The following is a 22,114-nucleotide window of genomic DNA, read 5'->3' on the forward strand; positions in this document are numbered from 1 at the left end:
ATTCTTTTGAGTTGAAGTAGTTCAGATTTGCCTATTTACTCTGCAAATAATTTGACGTAGGACTACTGCTTACATAATTAAATTGCATTTTTGATTTTTTTTCATCCGCCGCAGATCCACCAATCCACAACATCCGGTCACGTGTTGTCAACACACGTTTTTCCAGTTGCCAGGGGCGGCTGATCCAAAGGAGAACACTGTAACAGAAGCACCGGTCCCGGAGTTACGTAAGCGCACCATAGTTGTCATCATCTGCGTCTTTTCTCCATGGAGATCGTCGGGTGAGCGCACAAGGCAACGACTACTGCGACGAGGACGTCTGCAATTGACAGCTTCCGCTCGTGAAAGTTTTGCAACGTGAAAAAAAACATAAAACCCTACAGACATCCAAGTAGGCCAAGGATTCGGACAGGCGAATTTCGTTCATCCGCGCTGTTGCTCCAATTGGAATATTCATGAACAACTGAACGGGGCCGAGACCGGATGGGATGAATCGGCTGCAGAAGTTGCGAATCGGTAATGTAATGCAAATTTTGCGCTCGCAACCCGCATATTTCACGCGGGAGTTGAACCGAATCCCGGTTGAACTGGGCGAAAAAAAAAACATAGTTTGGAGAACAACCAGAGCGCGGCAACACTTGAAAGTGTCGGACAAAGGACTCTGCATGGGTATCTCTCTGGTGAGGAAAAACAGACCGACCAACAGAGGGCCATGAACCTGTCGGTACCAACTACTCGGAACAAATGGAGGAGTAACAAGAGTTAAATCTGATGGGAGTACCACGATAATGAGTTTCGTCTGGTCTGGTAATCTACTAGCGTTGATCTGAGTGGTGTCTATCAAGACAGAAGAAGACCATTGTGCGGTGTGGTTCTTGTGTCTGAATAGCAGGCCATGGAACGAAGAAGTTGTCGGTTTGCGGTTTTGTTGTTGTTGCAAGGTGACGTTTGAGACTGCTTGATGACAATCATAGCACTGCATAGCATTCGTTAATTGTTGGCATTACTTATGTTGATATTTGCACAGAATTAAAAAAAAATCAGAGGGCACGCAATAAATTGATAAATTACGAAACTCCGTGGGAAACAATCACACCTCCAAATCGGTTCCCACATCGAAAATGAGCCCGGAATCACTTAAACGTCTGCTTCCACCTCGAAAATCGTGAGCTTAAGCCTGGTCGATGCACATGATCGCTCCAGTGCTCGCACTAAGTCGGCGGTGGGTTTACGATCACGAGATTCTTAATGACGACCGGAGTCCCTCTCTGTAGAACAAGAATCAGAGTAAAAACGAAGTGTTACAAGTTGTCTTGTTTCTTTTTCTCTCTATTACCAGCCGACCATGGCAGCCCAACCATGAATGAAGTGATTTAGTGGAGTTTCATTCTACGAGTGTGTGTGAATGTGTATTGGAAGGAAAATTTATTGCTTTCGGAAAAGCGCAGTAAAAGTGATTGTTTTAGACTGGAGGAAAAAAATGTTGGAATAAAGGGAAATTTGAGGCGTAAAATTAGAACAGACGATTTTATTTATGGCTTGTTTATTTCTTGAGATAGACTCGAAATAAATCTGAGAAAATTGAAACTTAAAATTATAACAGATATGCGTAGTCCTACGTCATCAACAAAAAATAATTAAAAAGGCAAGCGTGCAATTTCATAATACCAATACCGAATGATCCATTTCAGAACATTCGTAAACTTTCAAGTCAAGTTCAAGTTAAAAATAGATATATTTTGTCAATCTTAAGGTGGTATTACACTGCAGGAAACTTTGGGATAGTTTGCCGCAGAGGATCTATTCAAACACCAAACACAATCACAGAAACTGTCAAAACTTTGCAAATTTGTAAACAAAGGTTCTCGCAGTGGAATACCACTTCAACAATGTTAAAAAATGACGTAGGATTACATTCAACTAAAAAAATAGTTTCATCTCCAAAATTAGCACAATTTAATTTTTTAATCCATGGCCATCTTTTCCATCCCATTAAAAATCTCCCGCCTCTTTTTACCGAAGGTTCTCCGGCTGGGCCAACCTTGATCTCAATTTTTCTCATCACACAACAACCCGTTTCGCTGGCCAAGAGAGATATGTCGATAATGCTGATGATGATGGTCCATCTGCCCCATTCCACTGAACGCAACCCGTGCGACGATCTAGGTGCCCATGATTTTCTGTTCGGGCCGCCAACCGGCGTCCTAGCCAACTTTGATACACGGTTAAAAAGTTTTTATCAGAATTAATTTTTATTATTTTTTCGTGTTTTTCTAGAAGACATTTTCAAACAATTTGTGTATTTTGATTTTTTTTCTTCAAATTTTCAACTGTGCAATTTCCATGAAAAAATCGTGATTGCTCCTCACGATAAATTTGGCCCCAAAGGGGACGAAACTGGTACCACGCATGCAATTTTCGTCAAGGTCCTTTTTTTTCGTTGCTGTTTTTTGCCAGGACGAGCCGAGCTTTCGACGAGTTTGCGTGTTTTATTTGTGTGATGGAGGGGGGAACTCCCACTCTGCGTGGGAGTTGCCCCAACGTAGACATTTTTGGTAGCGCTTTTTGGAAGGGTTGTCTGGTGAGCTTTTTGGAGCACCAGGGCGGCAGAATTTAAGGGAGTTGGGCTTGTGTTTTCGGGTGGAAAGCTTAATTTGGGGAAGTTACAGGCAGGTAACGAGGAATTGTGTTTAATTTTGTGATCGTAAATTGCTGGAAAACAATCTGAATTGATGTTTCCGGTTGTCATTTGAATTAATTTCAATATTGCTAAATTAAGAAATTAAAGACTGGAGAAAAAATTAGTTTTTCGCTTCATAATTTAAGTTTCGTAAAAAAAGTAGAATTGTTTTTTCAAAGGAATTTAAATTAAAATTTCCAAAAAAAATGTAGTCCTACGTCATTTGTGTGAAACTTCTCCATTAAATTAAGTTAAATAAGGAACAATTTTTACACAACATTTAAAAGCAAAGTTTTACATCTTTTTGTTTCAGTTCGTGGTAGTCCTTCGTCAACTCTGTTTATAGTCTTTCAAGTAAAACAATGTAAAATGGCCGTAATGTTATTGTAAATAAACAATGTCATCATTCACTAACATGGGCAGTTATTTGTTTACAATTCCTCTATCTCCCTTTGACATTGCTTGAAAAACTTTGAATATATTTGACGTAGGACTACCATTAACTGCCTAAAAAAGGCAAAACATGGATTTTAGATTATTTTCAAATACTATTTCTTGCATATGCTTAGATTTGCTATAGAAGTGCTACTGGATTAACGTTTGATAACAAAAGATTGCATGATTTAGCTTTTTGTTTGAAAAATAATAAGTAATTACAAAAAGTCATTCCACCTTTTTGAGGCTTGTTAAGGTGGTATTCCACTTCGGAAAACTTTTTTAAACATGGCGTTGAAAAATAAAAACATAAGAATCACAATTCTGTTCAAATCTCATCAAAAGTTGAAACGCTGAACCCAGGTAACCTTTTTTTGCGGGTTCAACAACAACAACGATACAAAAAAAAAGAAGGAAACCCAAAGAGCCATTTCGGCTAATAAATCACTTCACGGTGCGTGAATTCCCGACGACCGCTTTGTACGATGCAAGCTATTTTACGATCCCCGATCGTTTGCTTATTGGTTTAGGTCAGTTTTCCCAGCAACTGCCTGCCTGCCTTTGTGGTCCCTTTTCTTTCTTGTCTTCTTGCATTTAAATGTTTGACAATCTGGGGTAGCAAAATCTAAAAAAGGGCCAGGAAGAGGAGTTGAAAACCCCAGTTTAGCAGAAAAACAGTTTTACAACATTTCCTCCTGGTGCTGTGGCAATTTAAACTTTTACCCCTGAACCTTCGTGCCAGCTTTATGTGGCAAGGCCTTTTAATTCTCGTCACAGCTCACAGGGTTGAGGGTAATAAATTCTCGAGGAGAATCCCTTTTCTGCGCGAACAAATCTCTCTCTCCACGAGCTTAGGAATGTCGTCTGCAATTTGTCCCGGGTTGCATACCTCCAGGGGTGCGAACCAATCGGGGACATCCTGCAGCTAATAAACAGTTTGAAAAGATTTGTAGAGTGTTCAATAAAGCCATTAAATGGCACTTCTTAAGCTCCAAGGTTCGGTGAAACGCCCCCCTCGAAAGCGACACATTATGGGGGGCTGTAAAAGTTGTCCTACCTGAAAGGCGTTAAGTGATTTGCACTCAATTTGCGCTCAAGTCACTTTTGGCGCCAAAAATTGGTTCGCCTTTGTCGGTGGGGGGTATTGAACTGATGGCGAGAGCGGTCCAGATTCAGAGGATTTAGCCTGAATATGTGCGAAACCTCTTTTTGTTGTTGTTTATTATGCTTTCTACGTAGTCCGAGTCGCACATATTGTGAACACGTGTTTGGTAAATAAGAGCGGCTTTTTATGTAGAAAAAGAGCCGAGGTGACGAATATTTGTGTCAATATTTTGAGTGACGACGATGCCGGTCCGTTAGACTTATTTAGTAGGGAATTGTGAAATCAGGTCTGTTCTGTTAAAATTAAGTTTAAAATATTCAAGAAAAATATATTGATGAATATTTAAAAAATAGGATCGTTAAACGTAGTCCTACGTCAACAAAAATGACACAGTTTACACTTTTTGATGCATGGCAAATTCCGAGGTCAAGAATCAGACCTTGACCTTTTTTTAGACTTTAAGTATCATCGATGTGATTTTTGATGAACACTATTTTGACATAAAAAGAATATTATCAAAAACGGTGTAATCTCGTAAAATTTGTTTTCTGTTTAAAATTTTAATATAACATATCACAGCATTTTTGTACTGCCTCCAAATTTGTTTGAATAACAGATTTGCGAAAATGTAGAAAATTTCTAACACGTTGATTTGTTTAGAATTTACTAATATTATTTATTCATGAAATTTTAATTCAAAATTTTAAATATATATTTTTCTATGATTTTATGCATTTAAGAGAAAAATGTTTTCATAGAAATAACGTAGTCCTACGTTAACAGGTGAAAATCTGAAAAATCAGATATTTGATTATTTTCTAAATTGGAGGTGATTCTAATCATTTCGAAAGTAAACAAATGATATTTGAGAATTTTGTAAACCGATATTCTGGTTGTCCAAACTCAACTTTGATGTAATAACTTTGGTTGACAGCCAGCGAACAGGAGGCAAGTAGGCGAAAAAGCACGTGCTTTTTCGCAACATTAGAAGAGCCGGCACGACGACTACTTGAATGATTTGTTGGGGTTGTGCTGCTCACGACGACCTCGCGAGCGCGAGCGAGAAAGAGCAACGGAGCGCGGTTCGGGATTCGTGGAGTAGGCAAAACTAGACATAAAAATACACGACCGGCTTTCTGGCCTTGAACTTCATTTGGACGTTTGATGGAGTTTTGTCGGCGGGTTGTACCCAAATTGTTCCCACGAGGTGAATAGGACGAGCGGGAGGTTAATGGTCTTCTTTTTGGGAGCTTTACGTTCCTTCAAAGTTATAATAGTTTGAAACTTTATCCAACTACTTTATATACTTTATATGTTGATAGAATCTTGTAGAACACATTCAGAACTCTTACAAAAGTTAACTTAAGTTATACTTATCAAATCTTTAACACCCCCAAAAATTACGTTTTTCAATACTTACATTGTATTTGTTGAGTAACACGTCGTGGAATCCACTACTCATCTCCTCTAGTTCAAACATCTTGGCGCTTCAGAAAACACAGATCACATACACTTTGTTGTCGTAGAAAAGGTTGTTGAATTCCCGTAAGAATTAATTGACTTTTGGGATTAAATTTCCGCCAGCAGGATTTTTTTCACGTTTTCCCCTCCTTTTGCTCATTAGCGCGCTCACTTCGGGTTTCGGCTTATCTTCTTCGCTCTTTAATTTTATTTTTTGTTATTTATTTCCAATGGGCACGATGGGGAACAAAACAAAAACCAATTCACATAGGCGCGCACTTCCCGGAAAGAACGATCTTCCAGAACGTTGATGAACAGGGGATGAAGGTACCGAGACGAGGTAGTTATGGTGATGGTTGCCTAGTTACATGCACTCTTCTTCTTGCAGAGACGTACACACACAACACACAACAAACGTGAAGGGGAGGCCTACTAGATCACGCGGGATTATCCTTGTCTGAGGGGCCTAGTTTCGCCTCTCTGTCGCAGTTCGTCGCCACCGTCGTCGTCGTTTCTGGGGTTCTGGTCGTGGTCGTTCGCGCGCGCTCTGCACACACTTCATACGAACCGGCTCTCGTACTCGACTAAAGTTTAGGAACGGAGGGAAACACCAACATCCCGGTAGTCCCTACTAGAACGTTGCCCCGTACGCACTCACACACGCGCCTACTGCGATCTGGCTGTATTGGTGTGCCGCGTAACGAACTTCAATGCCTTCCTCGTCGCTGATTGGTTCCCGCGCGAACCAGTTTGCCGATGTGTGCGTGAGTGTCTTCCCCCTCGAGCACTCATTCACCGTACACAAGTTAGGTTTCCTGTTCGTTCTCGAGCTGACCGGAAAATTTCCAACTGGTCAGCGCCAATCTGCGGTCAATTCTTGCTCCGGTTTCCAACTGGGATCCACCAAATAAATCCCCAATAAGATCCACTTACGCAACACCTCACCAAAACCGATTGCCGCCAAAATCGCACCGTGTGACACCCCTCGCGGATTTGACGTGCGCGCTGTCAAAGTTCTTTGACATTAATTTTGCCGGGACAATGAATGTCGACGTCGAGGTTTCAAAATGGCGGCCGCCGTTCAAATTTTGGGCGCAATCTGGACCAAAATCGACACGAAATACACATTCAAAAACACAGCACAGCACGAAAACGGCCCCAAATCGGCACTATATCGGATTGCACAGGGTGTGCAACGGGAATCGACACGTAAGAAACCGGATTTTGCGAGGGAAAACGACACTGAACGTGCTCCGAGTGCGCCCAAGTGAATGAGAGAGTACAGTCACCGACGACGACGACGACATCCAGACACTCTCCAAGAGTTCGCATTTGTTTGTATACAAAACCGGGGTTCTTTATTTTGGTTATGAGTTTTCATGTATACCATGTGGCTATGTGTGCGGAACCGGCCGTAGTAGTACTGGTGCTGGACCGGGTACAGTCTTTCAAACAAAATTGAAGTTTTGTCGAAGCACAGGGTGATCCGGAAGCTACTGGTTCGATGCAGATGATGAAAGGGGTTGGAAATTTTGCGCAATGGGCTAGATTTTCGGGTGATATATTTCACAAGATAGAATCTGATTAAGCAATTTGAACCTTTGGTACAGTAATTCAATTAGTGTCTAACCCCTTACATGAAGCAACACCGTTAAAATTTTTAAAATTAATGTTTAATTAAAAATAGAGGAATTTCTCTTTTACAAAAAAAAAAATACAAATCTCATTAAAAATCTCTAAAAAAATACAATGCAAAATGTATGCGTAGTCATACGCCATTCTATAGAAGCTTATTAGAATGTATACTAAATAAGAATCACTCTAAAAGTTCAATTTTCATCCCAGTTACTCTTTCGGCGGTTAAAGAATTGGGTCCTAAAATGAAGCTTAGATTGCTGATATTATTGTTTACAGCGATGAAGCTTATTTTTCTGAGTACAATGACCCTTTGTACGACCACAAAAAGTTTAAAATTAATTTTTAAATCAATTTTGAAAAATTAACCTCGCGGTCCTTCTTGACAGAAAAGCTCCTACTTGACAGCTCGTTCCAAGGGGACCATAGTTGATCCATCGAAAAAAAAGTTGTCCTGTCAAAAAAAAATTGCATTATAATGAAAAAAAGTGATCAGAAATGGTTTTTGATCGTGTTTTTACCGTTGTACATAAAAATTTACATAGGGCTTTACTGCCCATGTTCGCATAAATGTCCCATATGCAAAAACAGCAAACTGAGAAAAAGGCATTTGAAGTTTGTCCCACACATAAGGCTACGTGTTAAGTTTTCACGAAAAAACTGGATTTCCTCCCGATTTCTAGAACAAACTACTGGATGTTATAGGCTCTTTAGAAAGAGCACACGATTTTGAACCAAACTGCATCAATAACTCAAAAGTGATGAAAATGCATATGGGACATTTATGCGATCATGGGCAGTTTAGTACCCAATTCTCAATTGAGTACCCGATTCAATGGAATACTCGATTCGAGTGGTAGAAATTTCAGTTCTCTCATAAGGAATACATTGTAGAAAAAAAAAAAAACAAAAACTGCTTGAATGGAAATGCTCCATTGCAATACAGTAATCCTAGTCATCAGAGACGCCCACCATGTCAGTTTGAACATCTCATAGGAGTGACAAGGAATGTGAGAAATGCTACAGGAATTGGCTCTGTTTTAATGTCAATTTTAACGTAATCAAATATCTGAAAAAAACTAGAACTAAGAATAAATTTAATTTTTTAAACATTTAAAAAAGATCACAGCGAAGCAAATTGTTGTTGCATCGATTTGCTGAAATGAGCCGGTCGATTCGTGAGATTTTGTGTAGATTGTATTTGAAGTTTTTTTTTATTATGTTGAATAGTTATCGATATCTAAGAACTTTAATCATTCAAATCAATTTGAGTGTTTTAAATATTTGTTTTTTAAAGGTTTTTATTTCAATTTTTAATATGTTTATTTTAATTTTAATTTTTATTTTTTTTTTAATTATTTTTAAGGCAATTAATGAGTATGATCTTAAAAGTATTATGATATTTTAAGTATTTTCAAGAACTTTATGGCATTGTTGTAATTTATGAATTGTATTTTTCAAGTATTTAAAGTAATTAATCAATTTCAAGTATTTCAAATATTCCAACTATTTTTTATATTTTGAAGTAATTCATATTTTTCAAGTATACCTGACTGCCCCTGTTCGCATAAATGCCCCATATGCATTTTAATCACTTTTGAGTTAATGATATAATTTGGTTAAAACTCGTGTGCTTTTCAGAAAGAAAGAGAAAAATATCTTGTACTTTGTTCTTGAAATCTGAAGGATTTTTTTTTGTATTTAAAGTGTTTGAAGTATTTTGATTACTTAATTATTTGATGTTTCAGATATAGTATTCAAGTAATTCAAGGATTTCAACTATTTCAAGTATTCCATGTTATTAAATCATTTTAAGTATCTCACACATTATAAGTATTTTTAACTTTTTTCTTGTATTTTAGTTATTGTAAGTGTATAGTTAAGGTATTTTTAATGTTTGAAGTAGTTAAGGTATTTTAAGTGTTTGAAGTTTATGCTTTAAGGATGGTTACTACAGGTGATATTATAGCATTTATACCCGAAATTTACAATTTTATTTATTGGCAGGAAAGGAAATTCACTTAAATTTAATTCTGTCGATTGCAGCGTGATAAGGGAACCCAAATCTATCATTATTATTTAGTTTGAAATGAAATAGTTGTACAATGTCTTATATTGCGCATCAAATTTGATCAAAATAAATCACCCACAGAACACAAATGCCCTTCTGCTGTACTCACAAACCATTTCCAATCAACAAGATCCTAAATTTAAACGGCCCGTCTAGAAAGCGAAAGGCACAACTAAATCCGTCGATCGCGTCGCTCGATCTCGACTGTGACTCAGCCAAAGCTACCTGTTGACGCCGCGATCTACAACAAGAACCCCCTCAAAACCACGCTAAAACTCAAAGTGTTTACTAAACAAAAGCCACGTGATTCGTGGGGAGTTTCATCGGATGAATTCCCACTCAACGAAGATCAATCGAATCGTTGATCGTCATTCGGTTGGTTGATCCTGTGCTGACCCTCGACCGATCTCGAAACGGCCTAAAAGTTGGCCATTCGGCTAGTCGTCATTAAGTCGCAGCCCGTTGATCGAGAAAGGTGGTTAAAAGTTGGACGGTTGGTTGGAAATCTCATCGAAAGTATTTTTAATTTGAGAAAAAAGTTTGGAAAAGTGTTGTTGAAAAGGTGGACCACTAAGCCGTCAACATGGTTCTGGATATCGCATTAGCCCGATACGACAATACGACCCCGTTTGGGTTCAAAATGGTCGGTGGAGCGGATTTTGACGTTCCGCTGCAGGTCGTGAGAGTGAGTTTCCATGAAATTGGTGAAAACTTAGTTATTATGTAATGTTTAAAAGTCTGGAAATGCTGAAGATCGTGTAGAAATCCTAAAAACAAAAACTTTAAGCTCAAAAAGGTTCAACGAGAGGAAAATTTGCCAAGGTTACATAACGCGATCGCGATCTTCAACTGAAGGAAAAGGGCCATGCTTTCGATTTCACGCCATTGATGCCATCATCAAGGTGTTTCCCATGACGCTAGGACGCCACCTAACTTCGAGGACACACCTCGGAAATAGTTTGGCCTTCGTCTCGATGCAACAATCTATCAATTCAAGGATTTCTTATTGAAATTTTGTACAACCCAAAACGGGTCGCCATCTTGAATTTCTAATGATCAGCTGCTGCTGCTACTGTCAAAGAATCCCAACCTAACCTCAAAGTGTTCAAAGTGATTGACATATTGATTCGCGATCGTGTCACGTAGTTGAGATCGAACAAGTGTTTTAAAAATAACCCCACAATCTCAATTAAAACGCACGCACACACTTTCTTTTGTCTTTTCGCTCGCAGATTCTACCCGGAAGCATCGCCGAGGAGGTTGGCATGTCGATCGGTGACGTCGTGGTTCGCATCAATGACATCCCCACGAGCAACCTGTCGTACTACGATGCCCACCAGCTGTTGGCCTGCGCCGGGAACCGGTTCGTGCTCGGAATTTTGAGGTTAGTTTTTTGGTTTCGTGAATTGTCGATATTTTAAATGTATTATTTTTTATTTTATCTGTCAGTTAAACTCAAGAAACTTGTGAAAGAAAAAGGATACCGTTTCGAAATATGTGTTCAGAGTACATATTAACATAGTTAGTACTTGTTTAGTAACTGGGCGTTGTTTAACTGGGCTGCTTTTTAACTGGGCTCTCGATAACTGGTTTGTAGCCCAGTAAAAGCAGACAAACGTCAAAAACAACAACAAAGAAAAATAATCGAGGGGTCGGTGGATGCAAAAAAAAAATCATAGAGGAAAAAAACTATTGTTAAGTTTTCATGAAATTTAACATCATATTGAACGGAAATTTAAAATGCATTGTCTGGAAATATTTTTGAGTTACTATTATTTCAATTAGGGGAACTATACCCTTTCTCAGCCTATTTATATTATCGGCCTATCAGCACTTTGATCATGAATTACAGCTTTCATAAAGTGTTTTGAGCACGCAACTCTTAATTATTGATATATCTGAAAATGTCGATTTAATAGCGGAAAACAGCAAAAGTAATGAGAATTGGTCGAATGGCTTAGAGTAATAAAAATAGGTATATTTCCCCTATTTGTTGAGAAAATATAGTGAATCGATGTTCCCCTCGTAATTTTTTAATCAGCCCAGTAAGCGAGCATCATTCGTTAACTTGGCTACGTTATCAGTCCAGTTACCGAACAAGTGCTTTATTTCTTAAATGTTTCTAAACGACCGTTGTCCAGAGTCCCTTGTCATGTCAGTACTGTGAAAGCAGACAACAATCAAAATACGAGCGGGAATGGACCACCCTATTTTCCATTCAAAAAAATCTAAATATGTATCTTGAAAAAGAAAAGTTCTGATCAATTCAGTGGAAATTTGGAAAAATAGGTACACTCTAATTTAAATAACCCATTTTTGTGAATTCAAATTCACAACGTCCACCTGCCCAACGTCCGGCCCATGGAAAAAACTTCAAATTTTCAATAGAATTTTAAGTGCAATCAGCTAGATTGATTCAAAATGCATTCCACTGTGTTTAACATCATTTTTAGCATGTTTGGGTTGTTTTAAACATCTTTTGAATTTTTGAAAATTTTCGATGTTTAGTATCGCAAAAAGTTTGTTTTGTTTTCGTCAAATCTTACTTTTTTTTTGAAAACGAATGATTGCAAAACAAATGAACTAGTGTAAAACGCATTTTAAAACACTTTCTGCATTCAAATGTTGGCTTGTTATTTCAATTATTATATTTTTTTACCCCCCCCCCCCCTCCCTCGACCCTGGCCAGAGTCGAGGGACAAAAACTTTGAAAAATATTTGCATCGGCCTAATTTCAATATTGATATTTTGAAAAGTGGTGCAAAAAATAAAAATTATCCATTTCGTAAAATTGTGAAATTTATGAAAAATTTTTGCTGTTTACTGAAAATAGATAGCTGCAAATATTAAAAAATTAGCAAATTGAGTCAAGAAATTAGGAAGCAAAAATTATATTTTTTTCATAAACTTTGAATTTCGAAGAATAACGAATTGAAAATAATTTAATGAATATTTTTTTATAATTTTTAAATTTTGTGTGTGTTGAAAATCATTTTAATTTTTTTATATATTTTATTAAAGGTGCACAAAAACGCAAAAAGTTTTTTTTTGTAAATGATATTAGAATCCAAATTTTGTTTGAATAAATTTTATCATGACTCGTTGATTTTTTTTTAAATTTGAGGAAATTAAACTTAAAAAATTCCTCCGTGTACGCACGAGAGGAAGCAGCTGTGAAGTGCTCAGTGCTCTATCGATTTTTCGGATTTTTTCGTCGCTATTGATAGTGATTACCCGCGAGTTTGCTTCTCCAGCATGCCAAAGGCCGGCCGTGGCCGTGGCAGTTCGAGTGCGGCCTCGAAAAACCCGCGAAGTTCGTCTACCGGCCGTGTGCAAAAAGGTAAACAAAACAACGCTGTGTCGACCGCCATCGCGCAGGGGAGCGTGAGCGCAGAAGGCATCGATAAAAAGTTACTACATCCCGGATATGTTCCGAGATCACCAGTGCGAACCCGTTCCGGTACCTCCGGTGCCACAACCAGTGGCACATCAACATCCGTCAACATCCCCATCAGGAACGAGTTCCAGATGCTGAGCGACGACGAAGAAAACAACAACAACAACAACACCGACGGTAGTAGCACTACCGACGACGACGACGATGATGATCGTGCACGGAAAAAAGTGTCGACGTTAAAAAAGAACAATTCTCCTACGGAACGAAGACCACCTCCAATTTTTGTTTTGGACACGTTGGCGGACGATGTTGACGAGTTGCTGGAAGGCCTCGGATATTGTCTAAAAATCGGCAAGTCGTCAGTGCAAGTGATCACACTGGCCAAAAAGAATTTCGACCTGGTGCTTGAAGAATTGAAGCGTAGCAACTTCAACTTCTACACATTCAACCCCGAGAAGCCCCCTGTCAAGGTCGTCTTGCAGGGTTACCAAGACCGTCCGGTTTCCGACCTGAAGAAGCACCTTTCGGACGCCGGAATAAAACCGCGGGAGATAAAAGTGCTCTCGCGCAAAACAACGGTAACAGGTACCCATACACTGTACCTGTTGTACTTCGACCGCGGCACCGTCAAGATCCAAGACCTGCGGCGGATTAAGACGTTGGACGGTTTTTGGGTAAACTGGCGGTTTTACGCCAAGAACCCGACGGACGTAGCGCAATGCCACCGTTGCCAGAAATTCGGCCACGGCTCGCGGAACTGCAACCTCCGGCCCCGCTGCGTGAAGTGCGGTGAGTCACACCTCTCGGAGGCGTGCGCACTGCCACGAAAGGCGGACTTGGGGGACAAGGCAGAACAAACCAAGCCGCGCGTAAAGTGCGCGAACTGTGACGGCAACCATACCGGCAATTACCGCGGATGCGTCGCGCGCAAGGCCTACCTCGAAGAGCAGGAAAAGAGGAAGAAGAAAGCTGCAGCGTCCCACTCTCCTCAGCGAAGTACGAGCGCAGCCGTTCCTGCAGCTGGACAGCGTACGGTTCCAGTGGAAAACTCAGCGTTCCCTCCTGGTTGGGGGCGTTCGTTCGCCAGCGTGGTCGCTGCCGGTAACGGCAATGCGGCCCAGCAAGAAGTCACCGGGGAAGATCTCTTCACCCTGCCGGAGTTCTTTGCTCTCGCGGGGGGAGATGATGACGCGGTTTCGGAGCTGCCGGAATAAGGCGGAACAATTCCTGGCCCTTGGGGAGCTGATGATCAAGCACATCTATAATTGATATTTTTTCTGTGATCTAGTGTTAAGCTTTCTCTTTATCTATCCTTTTCCCATTGCACTTTCTGTAAGTTTTTTGAAAACTTTTTCTTACTCTTGCCTCCTATTTAATATTTATAAGTAATAACACATTCGATTGAATTACGATGTAACACACAGCTGAAAGGAACTCCAAAACTCTGTTATGTACCTAAATGAACTCATTGTAACTTGATTATTCACAAATAAACCGAATTGAATTGAAAAAAAAACTTAAAAAATTGCAACGACCATTGAAATTCGATTTTCTTATAAAAAAAAATATATAAAGGTATTTAATTGCGATCGTCAAAAACAATAACTTTACAATTTCAAACAAACAAAAATGAAATCAAGTCAAATTAACACATTTATGAAAATTATCTTTGTTTTTGTTCTTAAAACTTATGAATATTTTATTATTTACTTTAATAGAACCCAAATTTGAAAAAAATTAAACAAATGTGTTTACTTTATCAACTTTTATCAAATATTAGTTCCGGCCCACCAGTGCTTCAGAAAAATCAGATCTGGCCCGCAAGGCCAAAAGGTTTGGCACCCCTGAAGTAAAATAATTCACAAAATACCATTTTCTAAGAATGGTCAAATTTTTCGAAGGCCCAACATTTTGTAAAGGTACATTCGAAATATAAGAGTTTTTGCTGAAAACTACTAAATTTTTCATAATTTGCATCATGGATAGCATTTGGAATAAATTTACGCTATATTGAGTTTTCGGTGTAAACTTCAAATCACAGTACACATTTTTTTTAAACTCATTGTTTCTTAATCTGTATGACGGGTATAAAACGGGGTAAAATACTCAAATATGTACGAAGTACCTTTTATGATACAATTTGCAATAGGTGTATCATAGGACGCACATTTTTGAATGGATTTTCGCAATATATGGTTTTTTTGTGTTCAAATCTAAAATATTAACAAAATACCATATTTTTTGCAAATAACATTTTTTTCGCACTTATATTGCGTTTTAAATTAGTAATGGAATTTTTTTAAATCTGTGTATAAAAAGGTATTTTGTGAAGATTTTGTTATTGCCAGTTCGAAATCGAGAATTTGATTTAAATTGAAGTCGAATCAGCGTTCTTCATGTCAATGACAAAAATACAACTAAAAATACCAATCCAAAACAATTCCACAGAGCCCGCGAGATCCCCCCGCAGCAGCGTGCCGTCGTCAAGGAGCGCACCCCGGGCACCGTCGGCGAAGTCGAGTACATCAACCGCACGCCAAAACCCTTCTGGACTCCGTCCTCCTCCGCCAACACCAACTATTTGTCGGATCAACCGACCACCACCACCACCACCACCGAAGAGCGCGAAATCGAGGAAAAGATCCCGGACGTTCCGATCACGGACGAGCAGATCGCCGAGATCATGTCCGGCGAAGCCGAAGTCCTCAAGCAGCACAACATCATTGGGTGAGTAGTTCACGTTTTGTGGGGGATGAATCAGCGCTAATACGTGGATTTGATCCGCTGACAGCGTCAACTTCAACAAGATGATCCCGACGGCCGGGGTGTTCAAGCAGAGCGAGGTGTTCAAGACGCTGAACAGCGAGCTCGTGCAAACGGAGGACGAGGAGGGGGACAAGAAGTGGACGACGTTCATGCAGAAGCCGTCGCGACCACCGCCGAAGACGCGCGAAGAGAAGGAACGCGAGACGTGTCCGGCGTCGGAACGCTACCAGGTACGGATCGTAAAACAGCCGAAACCGAAGGTCGCGCCCGACTACAAGCCACCCAAGTCACCGGTAAGTGTCTCGATCGTTCGTTCGTTCGTTGGTTCGTGTCCGTTTGTCAGTCTTGCGGTGAAGGTCAGCCCGTGTTGGTTGGTCGGTGTAGTCGCGAAGTGATCGTTGATCGTGTTTGATCTTAGGAGCCGGAACCGGAGCCGGAACCAGTGCCGTTCTACGACGAGTACTTGAACGAAAGGACGGAAGCCGAGGTTGAGACGATCAAAACGCTGGAGGCGGAACCGGTCATGTTGGATCCAGCAGCTGCCACAGGTAATGAATGTAACGACCCCGATGATCCCTTCCAAGATCCCTCCAGCAATCCCGATTCCGCCAGTCCCGCCGTGAGTTCGATGGCTTACTCAAGTCCCGCCACCACGATCGCAGGTAGCCCGGCGGCGGAGTCCTCCGAGGATGAAACGTCCGAGGAGTTCCGCGAGCAGCTGCAGAACGTCCAGAAGCAGCTGGAGGCGCTGTCCAGCCTGCCGAACACGATCCAGCTGACGATCGCGGCCCTCACCGAACAGCTGGCCGCTCTGGCTCAGCCCAAACGAAAGTCCAAGAGTGTTACCCCGCGACCTGCAGGTATTCGAATAACCGATCTCGTTTTAATGCGCCTTTTGTTTCATCCGTAAGAGCCATGATCACATCCCCCAAAACGTGTGTGTATGAATGAGTGAGTGTATTCAGGAAGTTCCGAGCAAGACGCACTTCGTGTCTTGGGTTTGATCGAGTGTGTGTGAGAGAGAGTGATCGCGATCGTAACGATTGACACGACATTTCTTCACGCAGAAGTTTCCGCAGCCGAAGTGACCGAGATCGTGCCGGAAGTGGCGGAAACGTTCGAGGTCAGTGCGTTTACAAAAACGGAAGACGAGCAGGGTGCGGGCGAACAGTCGACCGGCAGCTCCGACGAGGGTGAACACATCGAGTACACCGAGGAACAGCTCGAGAAGCTACAGCAAAGGATGAAGGAGCACGACATCGAGTGGACCGACCGTAACGATAAGGTTAGTAGAGCGTCTTGTGGAGTGATCTTGTTGTGGTGGGTGATCAAGTCCTGCGGGAATAATTCAATGTACGATTTCATGTTCTGCAACAACCAACTCAACACACACCGATCTACAACAATTACAACATGACACGCAAAACAAGAAGCCTAGATACCAAACCGTTGATTGGGCGATCACGGCACGGCGCTTCTACTTGGTGGTCAACGACCTGGAACAGATCGAATACATTACACTGCCACTGAAGATCTCCGAGGAGATCGTCCCTGAACCAGCACCAACAGAACAAGAGCAACAACAGCTACAACAACAGTCACAACTACCACAAGTTCCGGCACCGCCGGGCTTTTTCCCCGTGTAGAGATGACCCAACTATGTATCAACACCAATTAAATCTACAATACAGAAACACTTGGGATCACCAAACAAAAAAATAAACCGGAGTTTAACTTTCCTGTCAATACCCCCTCTTCTTGCAAACCGCCGCGATCCTCGTTGTCTCTAAAGGGTGGCTTGTAGTCGCGACTAACCCCGTATTCGGCGATCCCTCCGCAATCTTCTAATGATCCTTTCCTCCAACTAACCCCGCGTTGCGCAACGCAGACTTCGGAAGAGTCGTCCCAGGCCGGTGGCACCTGCAGTGTCCAACAGTCGGGTGAAACCCGGACGGCAGTCCAGAACGAGCTCAAGCTGCAGGTCGTCAAGAAGAAGAAGAAGGCGGTCAGCGCGTTTGGGCCGCTGGTGCCGGCCGAGCGGCCCATCTACCTGCCCGGGGGTCGCAAGTGGCGCAACGCCAAGGACGCCTTCAACGAGCAGTTTATCGCAGAGGTGATCAGCTCGCAGGCGGAACTGATTCAGGGCACCACGCTGGGGTAAGAGAAGTGCTTTCGCTTTTGTTTTTGGTAGTTTTGCTTTCAGGTCATCAAGGTCATCGCCACAACCACCACCACAACTCATGTGATCATTTCTTCCCGTTGCACAGGAATTACTACGAAAGTCCGCATCTGGGCTATGACGAGAGGTAAAGTTGTTGGTCGATTCTGCGCATAGTCCATCTTTCGTAATTGTTTGTTGTTGATCCAAATTCGAAATTCATTGTTTAAATCTATTTTGAGCCCTTTTTCCGGTGTCTGTGTACTAACCCGTACATATTTTGTGACTGACTTTGACGCACTCCACTCCACATCACTGAAACACGCACTCTTTTAAGCTCAACATATCGTGAGTCATGATGTCTACTTTTATTTAGAAAATTTATCTTGAACACTCTAAAACTCTGAGATCCAAAAATTTTAAAATTCTAAAATTTTGAAATTTTAAAATTCTAAAAATCTAAAATTTTGAAATTCTAATATTCTAAAATTTTAAAATTCTAAAATTCTAAAATTCTAAAATTCTAAAATTCTAAAATTCTAAAATTCTAAAATTCTAAAATTCTAAAATTCTAAAATTCTAAAATTCTAAAATTCTAAAATTCTAAAATTCTAAAATTCTAAAATTCTAAAATTCAAAAATTCTAAAATTCTAAAATTCTTAAACTCTAAAATTCTAAAATACTAAAATTCTAAACTTCTAAAATTCTAAAATTCTAAAATTCTAAAATTCTAAAATTCTAAAATTCTAAAATTCTAAAATTCTAAAATTCTAAAATTTTAAAATTCTAAAATTCTAAAATTCTAAAATTCTAAAATTCTAAAATTCTTAAATTCTGAAATTCTAAAAGTCTAAAATTTTGAACTTCTAAAAATCTAAAATTCCTAAATTCGAAAATCTAAAGAAATCTAAATTTTTGAATTTCTAAAAAAATCATATTCTAAGATTTAGAAATTTTTGCATTTTTTACAATAAATTATTTTTTAATATATTGATTTATGATAAAAGACAAAATTAGTAAACTTGTGTACAGTGCAAAAACAATAAACTAATTAACAAACACCAGTTGAAATCTCATTTTTTTTTTTAAATGGAAACATTGATTTGTTGAGAAATATGATTTCAGTATATTTTGAATATTTTTCATTTCATTTGATAAAGTTAATATATTTTATAGAAAAAATAAATAATGGAAATGATTCCTTTTATAGCTAAATAAAGCAAATTATATATTTGTCATGATAGAAAGTAGACATCATGACACAATCGCATCGTTGCACCACCATGCTAAAAACGCTCATCGATCATCAGTCTTCTAACCAGTCGGTTTTGTGTTTTAGGTGAAATTCTGGAACTACCGCTTTTCCGAGGACAGGGAGAACAAACCCGCGGTCTACCGGTATGTCATCTGTGTAAACGCCACATATTGTCATGTTAATTCATTATTATTTTCCCGAAAAAGAACAACCTCAACAAACTTCTCCAACTGCGACGTGCTCAAGGAAAAGTTCGAGCAAGTGCTCTTCAAATAAGGTAGGATTCGTGGCTGTGAATGTCCTGTCGTCAATCAATCCACCTCAAAACACTCTTCAGATTGTACGTTTATTTTATTGTTTTTAGTACAAAATTTAGTACAAACATCTAACGCTCTAAATTTCCCCCCTGCCAGGGTCAACTTCCTCAAGTATCAAAAACCGGAAAAGGACCTCAGCTTCATCAAGAACAGCGACGTGTACAAATTGATCCACGACCAGGACGCACCCAAATGTGGCATCGAGCTGCGTCCTGAGCTGGTGATCGCCGAGGAGGATGTCCGAAAGGTAATGCACGACGAAACCATTTTCCAACCCCGCAAGGACAAGGCCTTTTTGTACCAAAATTGAAGTCCTTTTTCCTTCCTCAAAAAAAAAAAAAAAAAACATCCCTCAAACCTCATTTACTCAACAAAAATGCCTCATTTCACTCGTTTCATCTTACTCATCGATCGTCGACGTCCCGACCAACTTCCTCGTGATTGGCATACTTTCCCTCTCCTGGTGCACGTGCCCGCTGAATCGTCCGATGTCCGGAAATAACACCAACTACGGTGACAACAACAAAACAGTGTGCATCGCCGTGTTGAAAGGGTTAGCCTTCTAGTTTGTACATATTGTACGTCCACACCTCCTCTTCCTTTTTTCCCAGATGTTTTGACAAACTTTGCCAAATTGAAAACGATCAATACAAAAAATCCTATTAATAGAGTCGTCTCTATCCCTATTGAGAGACGAGATTGAGTCAGGTGTTTCTTTAGATTTGTAAGGATTCAAATAGTTTTAAGCTTCTTCACATACTTTCATTCTAGCACTTTAGGTCGAGTACTTTGTTCTAATTTTGTGGAAAGTCATAGGTTGCCTTCTAGAAAAACAAGTTCACGTCATTTGAGTCGAATTTAGTTCCCGCATCATACCTAGATTTAGTTCAATAAAAGCAAACGACAGCAGGTGAAAAAGAGTGAACAAAGACTCGCTGTAATCCTCTAGAGTTTAGGTACAAAGTTAATAGTTAACCGCGCGTGTAGTTTGTTTTTCTCATACTGGTGTTGAATGACGCATTATACCCGTACACTTACGACAAGTTTAGATGGTAAATAAAACAAAACAAGTTCAAATAAAAATCTACTATGCGGCTTCATTTATCCGAAAAATCCCGTCAAAACAACATAACGAAATTAAAAACTTTATTCCTTCATAGAGGCCAAGGCTTTCGGGCCAACAAATAATTGAAAACATTATGTTTCCAGGACGATCATATTAAGTTTTTAGTCCCCCAAAAGAATAAACGGTAAAATGTTGAATTTTGGAGCTGCAGATAGGTACGACATGTAAAAGTTTAGAAAACAAACATTTTCTTAAAATCATTGATGGTTTGCCCTTTTTTTTCTTTTTTTTTTTTTTTGGGAGGGTGATCCAGCCGCACATCGTTGATGTTGAAACCTCTAAACTTGGCCCTCGTCCTGTCACGTCCGTCAGTAGTCTTGTCGTACATTACAACTAGAATCAGATCTGCCAATGAATTAGTACACTTCAACCAAATAAACACTGACGCTGTATGGATCTGACTCTAGAATAAATGCACAGTTGTGTGTTATTCATAAGTCCAACTTATTCAATTATTCATTTAAGTCCAATTTTCATTTGCGGATAACTACCTAACTTGAATTGAATACAAGATTTAAAGCAACCTATTCTAAAGCTACTCTTATCTCAAATCCCCGACATTTTAATTATTAACCAAAAAAAAACGTTTCTTTTAAAACCTGTCTGGCTTCTTTAAAAAAACAAAAAAAAAATAACAGTTGATATTTTACAAGTCGTGAATTGAAAAAGAGACGACCATTTGTTCGTCAGAATTCCAGTAGATCCTCGATTCGCAACAATGGTCGATACAATCATAATCCGACAACCGTTAGTTCAACAGATCAACGAATTTAGTCCGATATCATTTCACTATCGAGGTTTTTAAGCGAAGATGGCATTCGAATGGTGAACGCCCGAAATGTCAAAATCACACAGTGGTACCAACATTACGGAACAAGTGTGCCATGGCATGACAGCCACATTTTTTTTCTAATGTTGGTGCTACTGCGCGATTTTGACATTTCGGGCGTTCACCATTCGAACGCCATCTTCGCTTAAAAACCTGGATTGATTGATCGAGATTCTATGGAAATTTTGACAAATCAGAATGGTTTTTATGCTACTTGAATGAAAATCACCGATTCTGATAGAATTACTAAATTCACTGTTACTAATTTTGTCCCTAAATAACTAAAGGCAAAGTATAAAAAGTTGATATTTATAGTTAAAATCCTAAATTCTACAAACACTATTTTTTAAACCCGCATCCTAACCTGACACCCACATTAAGATAGGAAAAATCACATATGTAGCGGTTCATTGTACAAATGTGATATTTCCACTATCAGAGAACCTCCTTGTCTCGATGACAGCTTACCGGCCATCGATTAAGCCCTGAGACTACGCCAAAGTGGGTTCTCGCAGCATGAAGTGGTGTCCATGTGTAAAAATGGAAGCTTCAGCAATATACTGAACACTTCGATTTTAATTCCACATCGAATCAAATCATACTCTTTGCCAAACAAGCATCAAACCTATGACACTCATTATGACAAAGCCCAGGGAAAATCATTGATGGTTTGCCCTTTAAAACAAAAAAATATTGTTGTTTCATTTTAGAACATATTATGGCCAAATTTATTCAAGTTGTTGTCTCATTGTTTGGGTACCAACTTTTGAGCTTTAAGGTATGATGGTCGTTTTTGGTCGAGTAATGATTTTTTTTTTCAAATAGTAGTTTTGAAAGGTATCGAAAATGCACACAACAAAATCTAGATCTTTTTGTTA

At 39.6% G+C, this 22,114-nt stretch overlaps 2 protein-coding genes across 8 annotated transcripts in view; one reads left to right on the top strand and one right to left on the bottom strand.

Annotated features, from left to right (window-relative positions):
• Window positions 1–22,114, bottom strand: part of LOC6032691 — a 79,796-nt gene that overhangs the window by 21,535 nt on the left and 36,147 nt on the right. Inside the window, exons 1-2 of one of the 4 annotated variants that reach the window (XM_038249838.1) lie at window positions 6,615–6,975; window positions 5,641–5,880 (exon numbers count right to left, since the gene is read on the bottom strand). The exons of 1 other annotated variant lie outside the window; for it this stretch is intronic. In XM_038249838.1, the coding sequence (XP_038105766.1) occupies window positions 5,641–5,700 (60 nt within the window). In that variant the 5' untranslated portion in view covers window positions 5,701–5,880; window positions 6,615–6,975. 2 more of the 4 variants (XM_038249839.1, XM_038249837.1) reach the window with 2 other exon arrangements.
• On the top strand, window positions 9,823–20,343 carry LOC6032690 (zinc finger protein 853). Of its 4 annotated transcripts, XM_038249842.1 has the most exons (10): window positions 9,823–10,072; window positions 10,620–10,771; window positions 15,233–15,511; window positions 15,576–15,843; window positions 15,969–16,098; window positions 16,213–16,410; window positions 16,618–16,835; window positions 17,439–17,707; window positions 19,378–19,528; window positions 19,813–20,343. In XM_038249842.1, exons 1-10 carry the CDS (start codon window positions 9,971–9,973, stop codon window positions 19,828–19,830), a joined length of 1,785 nt encoding a protein of 594 aa, XP_038105770.1. In that variant the 5' UTR covers window positions 9,823–9,970; the 3' UTR covers window positions 19,831–20,343. The 4 variants fall into 4 exon arrangements, with proteins under 4 accessions (XP_038105770.1, XP_038105769.1, XP_038105771.1 ...); XM_038249841.1 differs by having other exon boundaries at window positions 19,378–20,343; XM_038249843.1 differs by lacking the exons at window positions 17,439–17,707; window positions 19,378–19,528; window positions 19,813–20,343 and adding an exon at window positions 16,981–17,416.

The sequence above is a fragment of the Culex quinquefasciatus genome, chromosome 1 (genome assembly GCF_015732765.1).
Source record: "Culex quinquefasciatus strain JHB chromosome 1, VPISU_Cqui_1.0_pri_paternal, whole genome shotgun sequence".
Classification (NCBI taxonomy): Eukaryota; Metazoa; Arthropoda; class Insecta; order Diptera; family Culicidae; genus Culex; species Culex quinquefasciatus.

Coding starts and splice junctions, on each gene's coding strand:
- LOC6032690 (XM_038249841.1), top strand. CDS start 9,971: ATGGTTCTGGATATCGCATTAGCCCGATACGACAATACGACCCCGTTT. Junction 15,844..15,968: donor ACAAGCCACCCAAGTCACCG/GTAAGTGTCTCG, acceptor GTTTGATCTTAG/GAGCCGGAACCGGAGCCGGA. Junction 16,411..16,617: donor TGTTACCCCGCGACCTGCAG/GTATTCGAATAA, acceptor TTCTTCACGCAG/AAGTTTCCGCAGCCGAAGTG.